Source organism: Echeneis naucrates, chromosome 15, assembly GCF_900963305.1.
Source record: "Echeneis naucrates chromosome 15, fEcheNa1.1, whole genome shotgun sequence".
Classification (NCBI taxonomy): Eukaryota; Metazoa; Chordata; class Actinopteri; order Carangiformes; family Echeneidae; genus Echeneis; species Echeneis naucrates.
The window spans coordinates 21,440,055-21,463,165 of record NC_042525.1 but is presented as its reverse complement, the minus strand read 5'-3'; the positions used below and the strand labels follow the sequence as shown (position 1 = coordinate 21,463,165).

Below are 23,111 nucleotides of genomic sequence, written 5' to 3'. Positions count from 1 at the left end.
ACCGGAGTCAAATTCCTAGTATGTTTACACATAACTGGCATAAAAACTGTTTGTGATTCTGAAAATAAAATTTAAACCCCATGGAAATAATTTATGTCAATGCAATATAATTTTTTAATACTTCAAGCAAAAATCAATCCTTTTAATGTTTCTCTAGCACAAATTCTTTAGAAATGATTCTTGCTGCACAGGATTTTAATTTTTCACTTGTGTAATAATATGACAAAAATGCCATTGACTAAAATCCAAAAATCACCATTTTAATCACAATGATATTAATCATTTATCATTAGCACAACATGTAATGAGAGTACTTCAGTGACCCAGAAACAGATTTCAGTGAAACGCTCAGAAAAAATAAACATTACAATATAGGATGGTGGGTCAAGGTGGGTGGCGCTTGCGAGCACAGCTGTGGACTGAGACCTTTGACACACTCACTGTTATAATGCAGAACCTGGACCTGAATTGTAATCAAAAACCACGTGAAGGTCTGCTTTTAGAATGTATGGACCTTCGTAAATTCACATTTTTATGTCAACACGTCAGAGGTTGTGATGGAGAAACTTCTGATACAAAAAACAGTGAGCAAACTCAAGCCTTTATGATAACAGTGGACTGACGAGTTATCGTCATCAGTATTGCTGACTGCTGAAGTAGCATCTACCAATGCTAGTTGAATGATCTAAACCTACAGTATTCGGTTCTTCTCTGTAAAAGCTGTCATTATGGTCTTCTTAGCCATAGACCATTACGATTCAGCTTCCCAGTGATAAACAGTTGTGTGCAGCTTTGAGTATGGATTTGTTAAGAACAAGAAAGAAGCAGAGTCTGCAAATCTTTTTTCTGGGGCAGTAGGGCCCCTGTCAACCTTTACTATAAATACCTGTGGAAACACGGCAGTACATACAGTATTCCATAAAACAGAAGCACGATAGGTTTCAGAGAAAAGGGGTGAAGGATGGTCAACTCATATTTAATCCCACCAGGCCAAAGACAAAGAACTGATTGCTTACAGCTGAACAACAATGGAAACATGGGAAACACATTTTTTTCATTCAAATAATTATATCATCAAATACTCTGAATCCATCTGAAATATTTTCAAACAGACTTTTGAAAAGGTCTTTACACTACCATCCCACTGTATAACCTGACACAGTTTGGTCCCATTAACAATACACAGACCTGAGTCAGATTAACAATTCCCCAAAAGGAAAAAAACAAAAACAAAAACCCTAAACAAACAAAAAACCTTTCTGACCTTTACATTATCCCATTTCCAAACTATGAAACTATGAAACCAAGTGGCGGATGCGAAGGGAATTTGTATGTTCTATAGTGTGTCTGACGTGCTGTGCATGTCAGGCAGGTCTCAGGCAGCTGCTTGGATTGTTACTGCTACTGGCTCCTGCTTCTGCTGACATGTTTCTAAATTACAGAAACAAAAGACTAACTTTTGTATAAGTAGCCTGTTCAGACCTTATAGATGCTTGGTGGTGAATGGATGACCCAGATCTGGCTGATCCAAGTTTAGGCAGGCAGCTATACAAGCTGCTTGACTGTTGCTTGGTTACTTCTGGGTTTTATGCCCATTGGTTGCTTGGACATCAGATGTGTTGCTGTTGCAACCATACACAAAAGAGTGCTGAGTCTTTTAAAACCAACATGGTCTCAGCTTTGGAAAAGAGAGATGCCGGAGTGACATAAAAACCAGAAAAAATAACAAAAAGCATTTTGTGGCACTTAAGTCTGTGTCTGTTTGTTTGAATAAAGTTCTGCCTTGGCCCGTGTTTGCAAGTGACACAAGATATGTCCCTAATCAAGGGCCACAGCCCTTCATCCAAAGACTGTATTGGTGTGCAGCAAATCTTGGGATAGGTTGGTTGCACTGCAGGAATAACTTATTTTTGGAAGCCATATCTGAAGTTAGCATCTTGATGGTTCGTGATCTTTTGGATTGTTAGAGTCAAAGAAAACTCTAAAAGCCTTAAGGATGTGTTTTTTGTTTTTCCGTACTGATTATCTTGGAAAGGCAGAAGATTTAATTTCATAAGGATTTACCAGTTATCGGCACCAATATTCAGTATTTTGACGGATATGGGCATCTGCCTTTGTTTTTTTATCTGAAAGCCAATAAGAGATCAATTTAAAACTGAGCAGCCACGCCTCTCTGCCTCAGCATTGTCCCACCAACAGCATCATCTGATTGGTTACACGAAGAGCCATGGCATGGGTAAGCCAATCAGCAGTGAAAGCTGTGCATACACAGCGCTCACACAAACGGCGGGGAGGAGAAAATGTTTAGCTGAATGGAGAAGGTCCGGAGAGGAGATATATGTTTCGAACATGGTTGTATAAAGAGAACTGGATACAGTGTTGGAGGCGGGGCCACGAAAAGCATAACTTGAAATGAGGTAGACATCATGAACTATTAAGGAATTTTAGGCATGTTATGGATGTATATTTCTGCTTGGTCCAGATGAGGAAATATTTTAAACTCTGCATGTCATCTCAACTTGAGCTGTGTGCAGAATTTTTCCATAAAATATTAATTATTTTGCCACAATGAACCATCTCAATAGTCAATTACCCCAAATGACAATCAACACTCAACAATAACAAAGCAGGACATTTCTTCTCCCATCTGTTCAATAATCAACCAACAGCACCTGTCTGTGGGCTGCTGCTCACTTCTCAATCTGTCAATGATAGACCATAAAATTAACAAAACAAACATTGAACTGTAAACCAACAGCTCTGATTCAGCTGTGTTGTAACATCATAACATTCAAAACATATTTCAAACATTTGTGCTGCGGCCTTTTACTCAGTGAAACAGGCGGCAATGTCATAAAAAATTAAACAAGTACAAACCCTTTCACAAGACAATCTACATCTCATGATACACAATGATATTCTTCTCCCAGCAAAGCTTTATATCCTGACAGTGTGCTGCAAACAAAGCAAAACGATATAAAACACATTTACTACGTCTTCATACAGATACATTTAAAAAGCCACCAAAGCGGTGACATCCCAAATATCGAACTCAAACCTCCATCCTCAAGTGTCTTTCATTCCAAATCATGTATCTTTTCTACATCATCGATTCTGTTCACACTTTAATTTAATTCACCATGAAAATTTTGAGATGAAATGCTGGTTAAAAAACTGTAGTTTGGGCATTTCTAACTTGAACTCAAAGTTCATTAAATACAGTCAGAAAAGTAAATGTAAGTGGTGATAATACCTGGAAATCCGTCTCAAAAACAGGCATTTTGATCATAATTACCTGAGCAAATTAGCTACAGATTATAATTTGAGAGGAATGAAAGAGGAAGGGGAAAACACCTGATCCCGTATGACTCACATGTTTCCACTGGATAGAGACTGGAAATAATTGAAATTGAATTTATGAAACCATAACAGGACTTTGACCCGTAAAGTGTTTGGAGGGCTGACACAGAGTCTGGGACAGTTGCTGTATATAAAAAAGAGAACTTCTTCATATCATTTCAGCCCTCTTTTATAATTGTACAAACAGTGTGTGCAAATCAAAGAGTCTCTTTTGTCTCTTGCACTCAAGTCCAACCTCCAATGTAAGGATACAAACTGCAGCAGATGCTGCTACAGACTGCTACAGTCTGCTTTGTGATTACACAGATACATAAGGCGCGTTGTGTTAGCTGTGGCGGACAGATAGCTAGCATTGCTAATAGTGTCTAATAGTGTCTTTGTTTTTTCTGTATGTGTGTGTGTGTGTCTGTGAGTGTTTGTGTGTGCAGGATGGTCACTCCAGGCCGAAACCCTCAGCGTTGGAAATGGCGATGGTGAGTTTTTGTTTGAGCTCCTTCCTGGTCCTGTACGGAGGCAGACAGATCTGATTGAAGCAGGTATGAGAGATCGGCAACCTGACAAGAGAAAAATTAGACACCAAGGTTAGAACAAGTAAATGATTAAAATCCATATTTCCAAAACATATTTTTAAGGACATTTTTTAAGACTGCACATCTATCTGTGACAATCTGTGAAAAAGCTGAAGTTGTTGTACTCGGTCCTAAGAACCTCAGAAAAATACTATCTAATCATCTCATCAGTCTGGACGGCATCACTTTGGCTTCCAGCTCCACTGTAAGAAACCTTGGAATAACCTTTGACCAGGACATGTCCTTTGTCCCTCACATAAAACAAGTTAGTAGGGCAGCTTTCTTCCACCTGAGAAACATTAGAAAAATCAGAAACATCCTTCCTCAGGATGATGCAGAAAAACTAGTCCATGCATTTGTAACTTCTAGGCTGGACTACTGTAACTCATTACTATCTGGATGTCCAAACAAATCTCTAAAAGGCCTTCAGTTAATTCAGAACGCTGCTGCACGAATATTAACAGGAACTAGGAAAAGAGATCACATCTCTCCTGTGTTAGCTGCTCTTTATTGGCTGCTGGTAAAATATAGAGTAGAATTTAAAATCCTTCTTTTAACATATAAAGCTCTTAATGGCCAAGCTCCATCATATCTCAGAGAGCTCATAGTTCCTTACTGTCCTAGCAGGCCACTCCGCTCTCTAGATGGAGGCTTACTTGTGGTTCCTAGAGTCTCCAAGAGTAAATCTGGAGGCAGATCTTTCAGTTATCAGGCTCCTCTTCTATGGAATCAACTTCCAGTATCGGTCTGGGGGGCGGACTCTTTAGTAATTTTCAAGGCCAGGCTTAATACTTTCCTGTATGACAGAGCTTATAGTTAAAAAGTTAAAGTCCTCTACTCTTTAGGTATGCTGCTTTAGGCCGAGGCTGCTGGGGGAAGGACTGAGCTTCTCTCTCTCTCCCCCTCTCCCTCTTTCTCTCTCCCTCCCTCTCGCTCGTTCTCCTTTCCTCCCCCCTTGCATGCGCTGATAAGAACCATCCTTCTTAAAAAACACAGTTTCACCCAGTTCTAAGCATTTATACTGCATTTACTAACCATGTTCTGCCAAAGTCTCTGTCTCTCCCAGTTCCTCTCCTCTCTCTCTCTGTCCTCATCCTGCAGGTGGTGACTCATCTCCATCCCATGTTCCTGCAACACCTGCTGGTCCCATATTTCATGAATTCTGCACTCTCTCTCTCTCTCTCTCTCTCTCAACCCAACCGGTCGAGGCAGATGCCCCCCCCCCGAGCCTGGTTCTGCTCAAAGTTTCTGCCTCTTAAAGGAAGTTTTTTTCTTGCCACTGTCACCAAGTTCTTGCTCATTGGGGGATCTGTTGGGTCTCTTTAAATAAATTTATAAAGAGTTTGGTCTAGACCTGCTCTACATGTAAAGTGCCTTGATGTAACTCTGTTATGATTTGGAGCTATACAAATAAATCTGACTTGATTTGATTTGACATGTATTCATTTGCAATGTTTTGGTGAGGAGACCTCTCAAAGATAAGGGAGGTAGGCCGTACATCCATAACCCACACTGGCTCCCTGTCCTTTATCACATTCAAATCCAAATCCTCCTACTTACCCATAAAGCACTTCACAACCAGGCCCACTCCTACCTTAAAGACCTGTTCCACCCCTTACCCCTTCTACCACCCTCCATCCCTCTAATGCCAATCTCCTTCTCTACTCTCACTGCTATTCTAAATATTATATTATTCTTGCACTTTTGTATTTGATCACTTTTCATCAGTACCTTTTCTGTGTTTGTAATTTTGCACTGTTATCTGTTTGTAAAGTGCCTTTGAGTGCTATTGAATAGCGCTCTACAAATAAAATGTATAATTATTGCTATTATTATACAGCTTTACAAGAGGGAACTGTCACCTCATTGCAAAAAGGTTCTGGGTTTGATCCCCATTCATATCTGTGCAGGGTGTGCATGTCCTTCTATTGTCCAAAGACAGAAACTCACCTGTCTATTGGGCAATTTAGACACAGGAGGTAATCGGGCTGTAAAGTGACGATGGATGATCCTTCTCTCTGTACCGGAGAGAAGGAGGTGGCTCAAAAGTTGACAAGAATTAACTCTGGCCATCTTGAGTTACAGATTATTTGATATGAGATTTCAGATGGATCGAAGATTGTGAGCGAATATCATTTCGATCTTGATGCCTGTACCTGTTCCTCCTACATTTAATTTCTCACCAGTCAATTGGGACGTCGATCTTTGAGATCTTGAAGTTGAGGTCGGCCATTCCTCCAACAGGAACGCGGTCACTTCCTGTGGCGAAGTGAAGGAGCTTCTTCTGCAGCTCCAAGGGAAAGGCCAGCACCACATCCCAGAAACACCTGGTGCAACACACAGATACCACCATCACACAACGTGCAACAAAAGTGTTCTACAGTTGGGTGTTTGAGAGTGTCACTTCATTTTGATGGAGGAGATGATGCTGTCTTAACAGATCTTAGAGGGAACAAATTTTATTAACACTGACAGAAATTACAGGCAAAATAAAATGATCCTTAAAGACTAAATTTTTTTAGAATTTCATTGCCTGAGTAAAAAAAAAGAAGAATTAGAAAACTGCTTGTCTATACACAAGCTCCACCACAGACATACGCATCTGATTGTGACACAATTGGACAGACAATCGTGTGGTTGTGTGACAGGCTTGCAGCTACTTGTTGTCAGGGAGGAACAATATCTGTGGTCGACATCTGTTGGCTTGTTTTTGTCCTCTACTGCATGAAACATTGTGCGTGTGTGTGCAACAGAGAGACAGATACTCACACAAGTCATGCTTTTTGTGTTTTTGGTGAATTATGTGAATGAATCAAGCCAATCCAATATCACACATTAGTCTCACTAGCACACAGTGGGCTCAGTCTATTAAACAGAATGGGAGCTTCCCAAGTAGTTAGTGTGTGAACAGGAAATGGGAGGTGGTTCAACTCATTGTACAAGCCATGGGTGTTCAGAGTGTGAGGACTTTCAGTCTCAGTATGGGGGGGGCTTCTCACCGGACAGTAGAGTCGGTCTTGCCGTATCCTTCATACTGGGCAGCTTTCTGCAGGGCACTCATGTCGAGCTCCGGGCTGCCGCACACCAACATCTCCACTTCTTCTGGCCGCAGCAACTGCATTGAGACAAGAGAAACACTCAGTGAGTGATGATGGATAGATGCGTGTAGCTTTACATTTGGTTTGGAATTGAAGTCATGTTTTATTTCCTTGAAGTCTCTTGCACATAGATTGGCAGTATGAGTCAGCTGGTGATAAACTGCAGATTGCGCAATTTCTGTTGAATGCAACACTCTGTATACGCTGATGTAGGAATGCTGAGTAAATAGCAAAGCAACCAGTAAAGTGGGGCAGAAACAAGACACTTTGCCTTGTCAGAGAAAGTGATACCAGAAAATAAGTCAAACTGTCAAAAGGTCAAGGTGAGTGTACAGGAGAGACTTATGAACAACAGCACACTGTTAATCGACTTTATGAACACAGCAATCAGACAGTTTAGTACCTGACCTGTTGGATAAAATGCTTATGTAGGTTACAGTAAAGTATGCCAGTATGCCAGTAAAGTAAGCCCAGATAGGAGTTTTCAAAAATACCTGATATCATGAATCTGACAAAGTATGACACACCAATCCAGACACACACACAAACACATGCAATGTCTTTAAAGTCTGTCAGTTTCATGCAGTGGAGGAGTAAAACCAGACACACCCACTGTAACCACAGGCTTGCATCATCACATTCAAAGGACATCAGGTAGTACGTGACAAAAGGAGCAAATACAGTTACACAGTAACATTGTCAATGAACTTTTATAAAGTCACAGCAGAGTATGAGAAACATGCATCTTTCCCTGCCAGCTCATTCTTCCCCAGTCTCACTTGTATTCACCTTGTCATCTCTTCTCAGTTAGACATAAGGTGATGTCCATTATCTAAAGCAGTATGCTACATGTTGGGTATGAGGCTACACCAGAGATTTGACATGTAAGATCTGGATACCATGAGCATCCTGCTGCCCCCACACCTACCCCAGAGCACTGATGACTAGTAAAAGGCTGGACATAGTCTCTGTGACGTCAACCCCAGGTTTTTGAAGAGCACTTTTTCAGGTCAGAGTGAGCTGCTCCATTGTCTTGTCTTGTCTTGTCTTGGCAATGTCTTTCTCCACCAATTGTCCTTAATAAAATGTGACCAGGTCAGTTATATAAATATTCACCAGCTTGTTAATTGTTTGAGAGACCAAAACAGTTTCTGCACCCGACCACAGGGACTGACTCACTGTTGTAACCAGACTCTAGAGGTAGGGTGCCACTTTTCAGGTTCTTGGTCCCACTAACTGAAGACCTCCTATTTAGTGTGTGCACATCACACTAGAGCTCCCTGGCCCAGATAAGAACTATGTCGCAAGAAACAACAGATATCACACATACCCCAGGTACATTCATATTAAAAGAAACAGGAAGACACAAAGGAAGAAAAAAGAGAAAAGCCCAGGAACAAGCCAACCTAGAAAAAAAAAGAAAGAAAAAAAAAAAGGCAACTGGTGCACTCTGCTACACCGGTTTAGATGGTTATCCACTTATACAGGTATACTGCAAACATTTAATCGAGAATAGGACTTTCAGGTGTCAAGTGGCCTCCCTCTGGTCTGTGATCAAGGAAAGGTTGCCATATAAGGTCAAACTTTTTTGCTTTCCCAGAAATCTCATATTGAATTTTTTCCATGTATAAAGTACTCGAAACCTCTGAGCCAAGTATCAAAACAGGAGGATAGCTCTTTGTTCCAGACCTTAAGAATGGCTTTCTTTGCAATTACCATCCCATATTGGATCGATTAAGTTTTCCAACGACTTAAAGCTATTGGCTGCTGTGACATGCCTATAACAGCTAACCCTAACCCCTGGACCAGGGTGGGTCGTGTCTATACACATCAGAGTAGAAACGGAAAATACCTGACCAGAAATTGCTTAGTCTGGGGCAGAACCATAACATGTTCATAAGGTTCCATCAGAGGGTTTGCATTTAATACAAAGTGGAGATAAGGATGGATGGAATGAGTGTAACCTAATATGTGAGTAATGAAGCCTGTGTATGACTTTATACTGAATTAACTGATGCCTTGAATTGAGGAAGAGTTTCAGCATCTTCTGATATCTCTACTCCAAAATGACTCTCCCAAGTCTCCCTCAGATGCTGTGTAGATGGAGCAGTCTGACCCAAGAATTCATCTAAAAACTGTTTTGGTGTCCAGTTCAACTGCTAACAGGGACAGGGTTGATTGGGGGCATTATAGCTTTCAAAATTTGAAATGTTTCCTCTGACATAGTTCCTTATCTGCAGATACCTGAAAAAATTAGATGGCTGCAAAGTAAATTTGTGTTGGAGTTGGACAAATGAAGAAAATACCTGCTCAATGTACAAGTCATGAATGGTAATGAGTCCTCTCCTCTTCCACGTGAAAAAACAGCATGTAACTGTGAAGGGGGGAATGCATGGTTGTGACAATAGGGGTTAAAACAGAGGTAATTTAAACATTTTCTTATTTTGATGCCATATCTTATATAAGGCCAATCCCTATGAATGATCCCAGAGGTTTACTTTCCACATGGAAAGTAAGGCGCTGGGAGAGAAGTGGCACTGATGTTTCGCTCTATGGCCACCCACAGTGGGGCTGTAGGGGGCTTTGAGTTCATGAGGGTAAGCATCCTGCCAATGCTCATGCTAAATAAAGGCACGAGCATTGGCTGCCCAGTAACAATGCTGAAAGACAGGCAGAGACAGTCCTCCTAGATCTTTAGGTTTGCAGAGGTGTTTTTTGGCTATACGATGTGCTCTGTACCCCAAAATAAAAGGCATGGTAACTGAGTTCAATGTCCTTTCAGGATGATTCTAACCTCTTTATTTTTTTAACTAAGGATTCATCAATAGCCAAAATTTTAGTATACTGTGGAGCTATACAAGGAGTACTTGTACGAGGACAATCGGTTGTAGAGAATAAAGCGATCAATAAAGCTGTGGGAAACAGGCCGGGGAAGAGTTTAACCTTGCCCAAAGTGTTCAGTATGTTCTGTTTGGAACTGCCCTGTCCCTTCACAGACCTAAATGTAGGCTCACAGCTGACAAACATGCCCATTTGTATTTCAGACAGCTCTTCAGTTCAAACTCATGCACATACACACATTCTAACAGTTTTAGTTTTTTTTTTTTTTACATTTTCATTTTAAATATATTATAGAAACACTTACTACTTTTTTACTTACTATATTTGAGACACCTAACTTGGAGTGTTTACTGTCCGTTTAACTTTCTTTTCATCACTGTTGCACCGAAACACAAAAACCTAAGCCATGAAAACCTGCACGTCAGTAAACCTTTGTCTGATTCTTTTCTTTAAAAAAAATTTTTACTTTTGTGTGTTTTTACTGCATGTGCATACATATATTTCATATACAGAAATTAAAATTTGTGTCTACATGTGTTTATTTTGACAATATTTCATTGCTCCTGTTAGGTAAATAGTTTATGATAAGTTTTAAATTTCAAAGGAAAATTGTGTCTCTTAGTATGCAACATTAACATTAAGGTGGACATTAAGGTTTAATGAAATCAGGACAAAGGTGTTTGCTGGTTAAATGTTGTGGAGTCCATCAGAAGCCATCAGCCCCATGTTCAGGGGTCCTTGGGTTCAATAAACAACAACATCAGCGGTTCTTTATCAGGGTGCTCAAACATTTGACTAAGAAGAAAGGCAAACAGAATTTACAGCCTTGGCTCCATATTACGGCCACATTTGCCTTTCCATGATGGAGAAGATTCACAAGCTAACCAGTGTGTTTTGTTTTCATCTCTACGAGCTGTTTTAACAAGTTTTTTCACCATTGCGACACAGGAAGAGATACATTTTTCTTGGCTGGTTTAAAATGCTGCTCCAGTACATTTAAATCATTTAATGTAAAGTCAGGTCACTGCAGTTAGAGAAAGGATCTAACACCTCACTCATCATCATCAGACCAAGCAGCGGGTGTTTAATTTAGCAACAGAGAAAGTTAACAGACTGCCTGTCATGCAAATATGTCCGAAGCTACCAGAGTCTCATTGACAGTCTACACCAGTGCTGTAGAAATAAAAGTAAAAGATGTTCCTGATTCAGTCAGGGCTTTTCTGTATGGAGGGCAAGTCATAAAACATGCAGGTTAGGTTAACAGGCAGCTTTACACTTTGGCTAGGACTGAATATTGGAGTGAATGGTTGTTAGGCTATTGTGTGTCAGTGTCACTAGTGATGCTCCAATTCAGGATGGACATCCTTGAAGGACTCAAAGTGGCAAATCAAAGGCCTCTTAAAAATGTTACCTCTTTTCCTTGAACAAGGGGTTGAATACTTTGTAACCAATCTAGCCCAAGAGTCACTGCATGCAGGTCAAAAGCAAGCATTTACCATACATTAAGTCATTTGGATGAACTTTTGTCCAGAGAGAATTTTAATGAGCGATGTCAGAAAAGCTTCAGTGCAGTAGAGAACTTTGTATAAATGATAAGAGAAGCATCTGTTAAGTAAGCGTTAAGTAAGATGATATGGGAAGTACAACAAAAATAGAGGTTAGATAGATTCCTGTTGTGGTTTTAGGAGAAACTCTTTGAGCTGTTGAGAGTTTCTTTAAGACAGGGAGGGAGTTACGGTTAGGGTTAGGATCAGGAAACGACAGAGCAGATCAGTCTGGACTGATATGAAGGTGAAGAGACATAGCAGTTGTGAAGGAAGCTAAGGACTCAATGATTGGGTTGATGTAGTAGGTACAGACCCTGATGTCTCTCAAGTAAAAGAAAAATATTGATAAGAAATCACATTAATTGAATGTTTAATTGTAGGGATTATGCTCTTTTCAGCCAAGGAGCAAAAGATACAAAAGTTAAAAACAAGAGCCTTAAAACCACTTTAAAAAAAAGTTATATGTTGTCATGGTTGCCAAGTGACTCAAGCTGCCCTTTTCCCTCCATGATCGGATCGAATCAAATCGAATTTTATCTACATCTGCACCAATTAATTTTACTGAACTTTACAATCAATGAAGGCATTGAGCAAACTCTTAGAAGAACTCGAATTATTTAAAGAGGCCAAACTAATGCCTCCATTTGCAAGCACTTGTGCCACAGTGGCAGGAAAAACTTCCTTAAAGAGGCAGAACCTGGATCAGACTGGGTGGCCATCTGCCACGAGCCATGACTACAGCGATGAATAGCTGTAGAGCAGACTGTACAATGAACACATTCTCCAAAGAGTGCAACCTTGAATTAGGACACAGTGAAAGACTGACAACCAGTGGCGGTGTACTCTGCCTCTTGCACAATGTCAGCTGGGATCAGGTCCTGTTTCGACAAAACAATAAAGCTACTGTATATGTGGTGTGTTCGAATGTGTGGAGACTGTCCTGGGCTTTATCATCCCAGCCCTGATTAAAATGTGCTGAATCGAGTGCTTTTTACGTTTCCCTGATTGGAGCTGCCTAATAAATGGGTTATGGAACACCCAGCATAGCAGGAAAGAGAATGTCAGCAGTCAGCATTACTGACGGTCAATGAATTCACCTTCCTGGTTTGGTGGTCAGTCTAACCCTACGTTACACACAAACATGTACGCAGTATAGACTCACCATGAGTGCATCAGAGGCGCACACGCTGTGAAAGCCATGGTAGAAGGCAGCAAACTGCTTATAAATGGATTTATTCAGCAGGAAGTCGATATACAGCTGGACATACTCTGTGGAGAGAGAAGTCACATCGGAAAGATTTTTAATTTTCCATTACAGGCTTTAACAGGTTCACCCTCCAGTCCTGGCCCCTCTGTTTAACACACACACAGGGACGCTGACACAGAGCCAGGCCTCAGCTACTGCTGCTGGATGGAAAATATGGTTGAGTTGGAGAAATTAAAAGTTGACTTTCAGTTCCACCTCATCCTCATCAAAGGAACAAAGGCGTGGCAGCCCAAATTATACTCCGTAGTTCACCGTCTTTTTCTGTCTCTATTTGTTGGCCCTGTGATAGACTGGTGACCTGTCCAGGGTGTATCCTGCCCTCACTCAATATGAGCTGGGATTGGCTCCAGCGCCCCCCCCACAACCCGAAAACGAATAAGTGGTAGAAGAGGAATGCATGGATGTTTTCCTTGTGTTACAGTTACGTCACCTAGCAGGACTCTGGTCCATGCCTTCCAATCTATGGACTGTGTGCCACTGAGCATGTACTCCAATGCCATTTGCTGCTGCCCTGACACTCGTGATGGACTCACCCTTCCTGTTCTGCTTGGTGACGGGAATTTTGTCGCCTCCAGGCTTCAGGTTGTAGGATTTGATTGCACCCATCTCTTCCTGGACCACCTGCAGTGCACAACAACACACACAAATGCCACATGGGTGATGCTGGTGCACCAAGTGAAACAAATAACCCGTAGATGGAGGGCAAAGACTTCAAACACAAAAAAGTGGATTAATTAAAGTGGAACAATTAACAGGTATACAGAATAATCCTTCAAAATAATAAAATATGGTAAACTTTTACCATCTATTATCTATTATCTAAAACCAGCCACACAGTCTGCCTCAGTTCATAACTACAACTGTTTATAAAAACAACTTCAAACTCTCAAACAGGCGAATTGGTTCATTTATTTCGATTCATACAGTCTACCACAAATTTGTAAATAAAGAAAGAAATGTTAATGGTGTTCACATGAACAAGTTAAGGCCACTTGTGAAATCTAACTCGAGTTTTCTAATGGCTCAGCTGATAAATTTATCATAATGTTTTACCTTAATCCATCATCATATCACCAAAAACCAAATTCTGTGTCCTAGTGTTGTTAAAGCAAATTTTTTCGTTTGCTGTTGAAGGTTTTTGAAACATGTTTTGTTTTGGTGACAGATGTCATTAGAGTGGCCACTAAGAGAAGTTAAATCTCAACATCAGGTCTCAATAAAATACTAAAACCACTTGCTTGCTAATTTTTGACTTCAGTTTTTCTAGGAAAATTTTGGCCTCATTTTGTCCATTGGGAGGATGAAATGTGTCTTCCATCTTTGTGTAAAATCAAATCAGATTTATTTGTATAGCACCAAATCATTACAAAGGCACTTTACATATAGAGCAGGTCTAGACCAAACTCTTTGATCTTTGATCAAATGATCTAAAGAGACCCAACAGATCCCCTGATGAGCAGAAAAAACTTCCTTTAGGAGGCAGAAACCTTGAACAGAATCAGGCTCGGGGGGGGGGGGGGCATCAGCCTCGACCAATGTGCAGTCATAGTGTGTGACTCAACACCTTACACGTGATGTTAGGATCGGAAGGTATAGGAAACAGTGTATAGATGATGAGCAAGCTGCACAGAGCAACAGACAACTGTGACAGAGAGAGAGAAGGTGATGTGACAGCACACAGTCAGCTCACTCACTGGGCTAAAATAACACCTCCACTCAGGCCTTCACATGACGCTCCTTCCAACAAATGCTCCTGCTTCATACGTAGCCCCAGTCACACCACAAAGTATTGCATTATATCTGGTTACTAAGCCTGATAGCAGGGAGCAGCCACTCATACAACCTGCTCATGTCACGTAATGTAACTCTGACTCAGACGGGGCGAGACTCAACAGCCACTGCCTTCACACAGAGACTTTTCAGGAGATGCATTTACAACAAAAACAATAATAATAATTTAAAAAAAATATTTTAAAATGTGAAACTTATTTGATGCTGAGTTTTACTCAGGGAGCAGGTGGGGATAACTCCTCAGTGCCTGAGTTGATAATGGGTCATGTTAAAATTACAAAATAGAGCCTGGTTGAAACAGTCAAAATTAAATGATGCTTAATGCTGCTACAGCTGTATCAGATGATGCAACATATGCTAATATCCTGCCCAACATAATATCATTATAGCTGATGAGATATGATGGGAAAAAAGAAAGAGACCATCTGTGACATTGGCATTTGAGCAGTGGAACTAACCCAGATTACCTCCTGGACTGTATTAAAATTGCGCAGCAGTGAGAGCTGTCACAGCTGTCTGTCAGCACATCACACTCAACATGCCCAGACCTGTTCATCTTAACAACTGTCCTCTGTGTGTGTATGTGTCACAGACCCTTTTTGAATACTCCCATACTGTTTTCGCATCTTTAACAACTGTGACCAAGAGAGCCCAGAAAAATTAGTTGTCATTTACTGTTTTTGACAAAAAGAAAATCTGATGTTTTTTTTTTTTCCCTCATCTCACAGTTTTAAAATTTAAAATGTAGTGGGGATGCTATTCAGGTTTGCCAGCAGTGGACATCAAATCGTGGCTGTAGTAGATCAAACTGGATATTTACCTGGAAGGTGAGGTAGAAGTCCTCCTCCACGTTCCCCTCGTAGCTCAGCAGCTCTCCCAAACCGTGAGCCAGCTCCTGCGGAACGACATTAGCCAAAACCTTCAGGGGACAACTGGAACAGGGGTGTTACTGGTTGGTTGCTCCAGCCATTAGTGATAAAATAAAATATTAAATGGTTGTCAGCACGGAGATGTCTATCACTTTGTTACATCAGTAAATGTCTGAGCAACTTCAAACAAAGCAGTAGAGCTTCACTTCAGACTCTTTCACATGAGAATCCCATGAAATCATGAACATGAAGATGCAGATGGACTTCACAAGGGCAGACATAAACTCACTATCTCTGATAATGAATGCGTACAGCTCTAACAAATCACCATCACCTGATTGCTCATCAATTAGCATTTTGCAGTATTATCCAGTGGAACTTGAATTTCAAGCACAGTGCTTTAAAGATTAACACCTTCTGTTGGATTTGCGGTACCATGTGTCTGTGTGTGTTTCTGTGGCAGATTCATATCCTTGTTGAACACACTCTGTGAATGCAGCTTATTATTTTCCTTTTACCAGAGTTCAGGTGCTGCAGCCAACTGCAGGCCTCACATTGGATATCGTGCTATTATGTAACCAGATGGCCTCTAATAGCACCCCTGTGTGTGTGTGCACTCAGAATATTTCTGCCTTTGTTGTTGCACCATATTCCTGAATTGTTGCAGCTGTCAAACTTTTTGTGTGCCTGTTGCAAAGTGTTGACCAAACCCTGAGGTCAAAATCTGGCTCAAAGGTACATCGGTCTTTAGTAGCATCTACACCCATAACATAGATCTTTCTTATTGAATGAAGACACATAAATCTGTAAATGAAACTGCAGCAAAGTTATACTACATATATTTTTTATTTACTGTGCAGCAGTTGCACAAAAATGCTGGGCTCCAGGAACTGGATGCATAAAAATAACAGCACTCCAAGGATGTTATAATGCTCATATAAATTGCACACATGAGTCTGGAGGAGAATATATATTTGTGTATGTGTGAGTGTGAAGGGATAAATATACATAGAGAGTCAAAAGTCAGCTGAAGCAGTTGAATAAGCTTGAAATCTGGGAACACTCAACAACAAAAACTAAACTTTCTGTCCATTTGTCCAACATTGACAATGTGTTTTCCTAAAACATATAAAGAAGATAAAACTCATGCTCCGCTTCACTAGTACTTCACAACAGATTTTAAAGCTCATGGCTTCGTGGTTTACAATGTAGATATTCCTATAATCCTTCATGATTCAGCGAATCATTTATGAACGACACATCACTATTTCAACTCCATTAAGCACCCTGTAACTACAAGAGATGCCCTCTGAACATTTCTTAACTACAGCTTAACACCTCTGTACATAGTTAGGCTTTAAATTAAACGTCCTTTATTGGACTACTCTTACTTCTTTTTGCCTTGTTTTTAATTTTTATATGTTATCATCTACTGTCTTCCAAAAGTATAGTGTTCACCCATAATTTATTTTTCTAGTAACACCACTTTTCGACTACAGCTTTTCTATGAAAAGTGCTTTGTTCACAAAGCACATTATTACAATTATAAAATCTTTGAAGAAATTATACAGAGGACATTTTTGTTTAAATGTTTAACTCATGATCTGGAGCTCATTTGTAAAATATAAATGTATATGAGCACAATGACCTGAGTGAAAACGCACAGTGCACTTTAAACAAACAAATCACAACAAAATCTTTACAAAATACAAATATGCAAAAAATGAATCTCAATCTGTCCCCCCTCCCCGCCAAAAAAGGGGTTGAAGATGAGAATAGTAACTGGTGGAATTCAACTCAATCTGATACCTACAGATGAATGTAAATGGAAACTGTGCAGAGATGAAGATGAAGGTGATAATAGTAATGCCAACGATGAGGGAGATTAGTCAGGTTGAGGTGGTCAAATGTGTGACTGGCGCCCTCTAGTGACAGACCATATAAATACAAGTGCTTTTTTTTTCCTTTTTTTTTTTCTTTTTTATACAGAACAGAACTATAAATTCAGCGCTTAATTTTTTTTACAGATTTTTCAGATGTTGATATTAAAGTGCTAAAACTTTTTGGACAGGTTTACCAAACTAATATGCTGATCACAGCAGAAGTGGGACCTGCACTGGTCACAATAAAAGGCTGCTTTTTGAAAAAAGCGGAATTTGGGCAAAGGATGCGGGGAAGACCCCATTGGTTGTAGGAAGAAGTCAGATTGTATTAAAGTATATAGGAAAAAGTCTCCACTGATTGGACATGCACCAAAGAGGATTAACTAAGAGAAACTTAAATCACTTGACAGTAAAAAGTGACAGAATATTTACAATATAATTAAATATTGTTCAGTTTCACAGAGAAACCCACTTCTGTCTTTTAAGCTAATATTCTATCAAACCGGCGATGGATTACACTGAGACACCTACTGGCATTATCTGCTGCAGGTCGTCCAGGGTGGCAGCAGCCATACCAACCAGAGCATTTTGGTCACATGGAACAGTGGGTGGAGTCAGGAGTTTCCTGCAAGGGAGGACAAACATCAACTTCCAAGAGTCATTGAACTGATCCAGAACATTTTAGTTGAGGATGGAGCTGCTGACAGAGCAGAGGTTTATTTAGAAACTGTCTTTGTCAGATCTTTTCAGACCAAGGACCATGTACACACTAAAACAAAACTGTGAGACCACCTACTAGGCTAAACATCCTCAAGACCTTGACTGCTGTCTATGTCACTTTTGTTGTGGTCACCTTGCACAAGTGTCACAATATGTGATGTCACCTGGAAAAGAGCCTCTCCTTTCATTTAGTGGGCATTATGATGTCTATACAGGGGGAAACAATACAGAGAGAGCAGCTGGGAGTTGAACCTGATGGCACACACACTACCCACTTACCCAAACCGCACAGCAACATATGATGCTAACAGAAGGTAATGTAGCAGAAAAATGAGAAACAGTGAGGAGTGGCCACTAAGGGACATGAGTCACAGCCAGTAGACAGGCAGACACACACACACACACCTACCTGTAACAGTAGAGTGGAAAGTGGATGTCCAGAGCAATACTGTTGTAAACTGCTAAGCCCATCAGCTATTAAGAGAGCAAGTTAAGGGCAAACAACAGCAGCTTTCTTCATCCATCACAGAAGTTAAACTCACAAAATCTTTACCACATTCAGCTTGACATATGAGTGAAATCATTGTAAACCAATATCATCACCAATTATCATCAGTATTTTCTTATGACCTGCAGCCGCACCATAAGTACGGAAAACAATCAGGTGCAAAGGGTAAGACAGGCAGCAGCAAGACAGCCATAATGTAAAATGGGGACATATAACTAATTAATCATTTTACCAGAGATTTAAAATGTTTAAATAGCTGGCGGACAGAAAAAAAAACAACCAAATTGATCCCACTGCCGTGATATGGTTAGTTTAAGCAAAGAGCCCACAACCTGACAGGTTGGAAGACGTTTCATGAGCACACCTCTGCAGTAAGACTCAAGGGAAACATGGAGTATTTACTCAATCAGAATTTAACACAGAGCCTATGCCCACAAACTACGCAAAGACCCAACACATCTCTGCTAACATCGGACAGCGGAATGGCTGCAGTGAAGACACGTCTCATTTCATAGCCTTCTTACCTCGTGTTTTATTTGAGTGCTGAGCCACTGTGAGAGTGTGTGGGTGTGTGTGTGCTTGTGCGTGTTTATGTATGAACTCAAAAAGACCAGCCAGTCTTTTTTGGCAATGGGTGTAATGTACTGTAGATGAATGACTTCATTGTCTAATTCCAGTATGTGTGTGTGTGGTCGAGCAATGGTCATGTACTGAATGTCCCATCCACCTGCAATTTTTTTTTCCATTCATGTCCAAGGGGCGTTGGCCAAAAACACAAAGATACAAACACTCACACAACACACACAGTCAAGTGTTTTCAGCTGCTACATGTGGTGACCATATGTGGTGTAATTGTATGTGTAGTTTCAGTGTAGGTTTCTGCGTAGGTGACACACACACAATTAAGTAAATCCCCTACTACACACGCACACACACACACACCAACAGAAAAAAAGAAGACAAAAAACACACACATAGACTGACTCACAAGCGCTGACATAAAAATAAACATTAACTGTACACTGGTTGTTACCACAACTATTATGGTCATTAGGGAGTCTCTCTCTCACACACACACACACACACACACACACAAATCAAAGAGAGTACAACAGAAAACATTTGAAGGCTCCTCATTTATACATCTTCATTTCATGTGACGGGCCTGAATAAAGCTCTCGCCCTCTTTTTCTCCGTGTTTATCTCCACATCTCTATTCATACTCATTCTACTTTTGCCTCTCTCACTCTCACTCTTAGTTACTGTTGCTTCATTTTAGGTTCTTGAAACCACAAACATATCTTATAAATATGAACAGTTCAAACAAACAGTTTTTGAAAAAATGAACAAAAAATACGAGTGGCCTCAGGTAAAACTGCTCTATTGGCCTGTTAAACTCTGATGTGTGTGCATGTTTCATTTTGTTCCGATTCCTCAGTCCAGATTTCTGACCTCTAATTATCCTGCTTTCTGTTGAGTAGTCCATCCTCATCTAGGTTTTTTGAATCAAACAAGTTGTTTACAGCACAAACCCAAGTGCTCCAGAAGCCTTATGATAACCACTCATATATGTCACTCACATGTAATTATACTTGTTGTACAGCATTCACAAAGGTTGAGCCATTATGACATCTGAGAACTTTTAGCACATGTGGAGATTTGTACAAGCTTAAATGTTTGTATATTTCTGGTTTCAGGTGGTTACTTTGCAATCATCTATTTTTTATTTATTTATTTTTTTTAAATTTAAGCTCTGATGGAAAAGATCTCTCTACCACACTTTGGATCATTTGCTCCTCCTACGTCTGTAGTCTAAAGCTGTGTTACCAAACTGGCAAAGCAGGCAGATGAACTGGACCATAAACCCCCCAGGGTGCTGTGTGGCAGTTGATTTGTATGAATTACATTACATTAGTTTGGAATTGTGTGCACAATATGAAGCATCCAGACCACTCAGCTAATTTAAATCAGCATTGTTAAATAGCCATATCTACTCACATTTCACACACATTTCTCAAAGCCACAGGGGGCAACAGGTTGCCAATCCCTGGTCTATACTGTGCTCAGACTACGTGTTGCCACTTTGGCTTGTGTTTAATCGCCAATCTTGGAAGGGAGTAGGTCATTTTTGCCCCTGGTGCTTCCAGCAGGTAAACATGGCCATGCCTCCGTCTCCTCTCTCTTCAGTTTGTTCCTTTGTACTTATATCTATTTATTCGTCTTTCTGTTTTACATCTCAATGCTCAACCTTCTCTCTTCTTTCCGTTTATACGTCTCACTCTGCTGCTATCAGTCTTCTTACACATCCTCTCTCCAGCTTCCTCCACCTCACCACCACTCCATCTCTATAGTGACAGGACGCTGCCATGACAACCAAACAGAAACAAGGGCGATTGATAAATGATCTCTTAGTCCAAGCACACATGTGGAACATGCATGAAACACCCAGGAGTGCACATACGTTTCCTACTTATCCCTTCTGTCCTTTCCTACATCGCTCTCTACATTGTACCTTTTTTCCTGCGTATTTGCTCTTTATACCCTAAATCAAACACACACACACACACACACACATAAAATAAATAAAAAACAGACAGCTATTAGGTTATATAACCTTTTGACAGTTCCCAGCTGGCTAATAACTAAGGCTAAATTAATAGATTGTTCTGTAGTCACACACTCAGCGCATACACACACACACACACACACACACACACAGGAAAACACACAAGTGCATGCTTTTGGAAGCACACTTTACAAACAGAGACTGAAAATGTGAAAGCCATATCCACAAATTTCACAGTAACATTATCATTGTGCGCTACATTAGAGTAACAATAAATCAATAACACCCCTTAGAGCTGTGATTCCCAGCTGTGCTGTGCAAGATTATCCAATCTCACTTGATTGGACTTTGAGTACAACAGTTGGGAATCACTGCCCATCACTGAGGCACTCAGAGGGTGGGTGCAGGACATGCACCAGACTTCAAAATCATTATTGATCCACATTTGCCCCTGCCCCTCCCGCCTTCAAGTTCAGTGCAATTTGGTCCAGCATTTGTTGGTTAAACCTGCTGACAAGTAAGCACACAACCCAACAAACAAACAGACACGGGTGGAAACTGGGAGCAGTGACAGCTAGACAACAGCTCACGGCCACTTGACAGTTTAATCTTTCCTTACCGAAATGAGAGGCTTTCAGTATGTTTTTAAAGACGAGTAAACCTGCTAACAGAGTGACTGACTCTTGACTGCAAGTGTGGTGCTGCTGCTGTAATGTCACAGCTTAGGAAAGGTGTACGAATTCTTTGTGTGGATAACTAGTCATGAGGGTCACAAAAATGAACTTCAGCACTAACCAAAGGCCTCTGTGTGAATATCAGTACGTTGAGTTTCCCTCCATCTGACCACTCCTCATTACCTAATACAGCAACTTCCAAATGAACATAGGTACGGATTATGTAGATATTGTAAATAGTGGACTCACTTCCTGTTCAAACAAGCTGCAAGAGGACAAAATCTGCAGCAGCTGTTTGAGGTATGATGTGGTCTCTGGTTTTAGGGCTGCTGGAAACAACAATGCTCCTGAGAAATGACACATGAATGCATCTAGTCTGAGAGGCCAATCATGCTGTGGGAAAAAAATGCTACCCACTCATTATGTTTTTCAACATTTAGTAGAAACTTACATTAATTAACTTTCTTCTGCACTCCTAAGGTACTCATAGCTCTGAGTTAAGGTAAGAGGTAGACCATAGTCTGGGTTTAATTCTTGTAAAAATCCAAAGTGCTTCTGTGCCTAAAGCAAGCCAGCTGTAGGACTCAGGACATGATCTGAGTCCCTGCAGTCTCGCTGCTGCACCCTGCGAGCCCACTGTGCAGAATTAAAACACTTAAACAGTGTAACTGGAAACTCAGAAGTTCAGCTATTAACCTGAGAAACCAGAGAAGCACATAGCACTTCACTCCAGTTTAGACTTCCTGTTACATTGACAATAGAGTTTAAGCTTCATATTTCCTAGGTCTTTATTTACAAACACCTCAGTGGGTGAGGACCAAGCTCAAACTAACTCCCTTGTTGACTACAGTGCTCCAAAACACTGAGATCATTTACTGCTGGTTCACTGAAGCTTCCCAGAAGCAGGGAAACTGTGGCAGCAGCCCGTGTCATTTATGGCCCAAAACTATGGAACATACCAGACAAGCAGCTCACTGAGTATTTTATTCATTTATCTTTACTTTTTTTAGCACTGCTATTATATGCTGCTCTAAGAAATGGTGTCCTCCCAATTTGATTGCTTCGATGTAATAATATTTTAATTAATTTTACCTATTTATTTCAGTTATTTTTGAAGCTATATTATTATCATTCATTCAATTTAATTCAAATTCTTTACGTATTGTGATATAATTAATGGATGTGAAGTCCTTGTCTAGAATTTTATGCTGCATTTCTTGTATGATAGGTTTAACACAGATAGTTCATTGTAATTATTGTGTGTTACTAATGATAATACTATCACTAATATCACTACTACTACTACTACTACTACTACTACTACTACTAATAATAATAATAATAATAATAATAATAATAATAATAACTGTATAATTTAAGATGGATTTATATTTACTGTCATCATTGGCAAAGTAAAT

General features: G+C 40.3%; 1 protein-coding gene across 3 annotated transcripts in view; it reads right to left on the bottom strand.

Annotated features, from left to right (window-relative positions):
* Window positions 1-311: 311 nt before the first annotated feature.
* Window positions 312-23,111, bottom strand: part of hectd2 (HECT domain containing 2) — a 59,663-nt gene continuing 36,863 nt past the window's right edge. For 2 of the 3 annotated variants that reach the window (XM_029521538.1, XM_029521539.1), the window contains 8 exons: window positions 18,355-18,419; window positions 17,757-17,850; window positions 15,294-15,368; window positions 13,216-13,303; window positions 12,578-12,684; window positions 6,929-7,044; window positions 6,113-6,256; window positions 312-3,914 (listed from right to left, as the gene is read on the bottom strand). In XM_029521538.1, the coding sequence (XP_029377398.1) occupies window positions 3,794-3,914; window positions 6,113-6,256; window positions 6,929-7,044; window positions 12,578-12,684; window positions 13,216-13,303; window positions 15,294-15,368; window positions 17,757-17,850; window positions 18,355-18,419 (810 nt within the window). In that variant the 3' untranslated portion in view covers window positions 312-3,793. Of the gene's footprint in view, window positions 3,915-5,879; window positions 5,948-6,112; window positions 6,257-6,928; window positions 7,045-12,577; window positions 12,685-13,215; window positions 13,304-15,293; window positions 15,369-17,756; window positions 17,851-18,354; window positions 18,420-23,111 lie in introns of all 3 variants that reach the window. The other variant, XR_003841703.1, reaches the window with a different exon arrangement.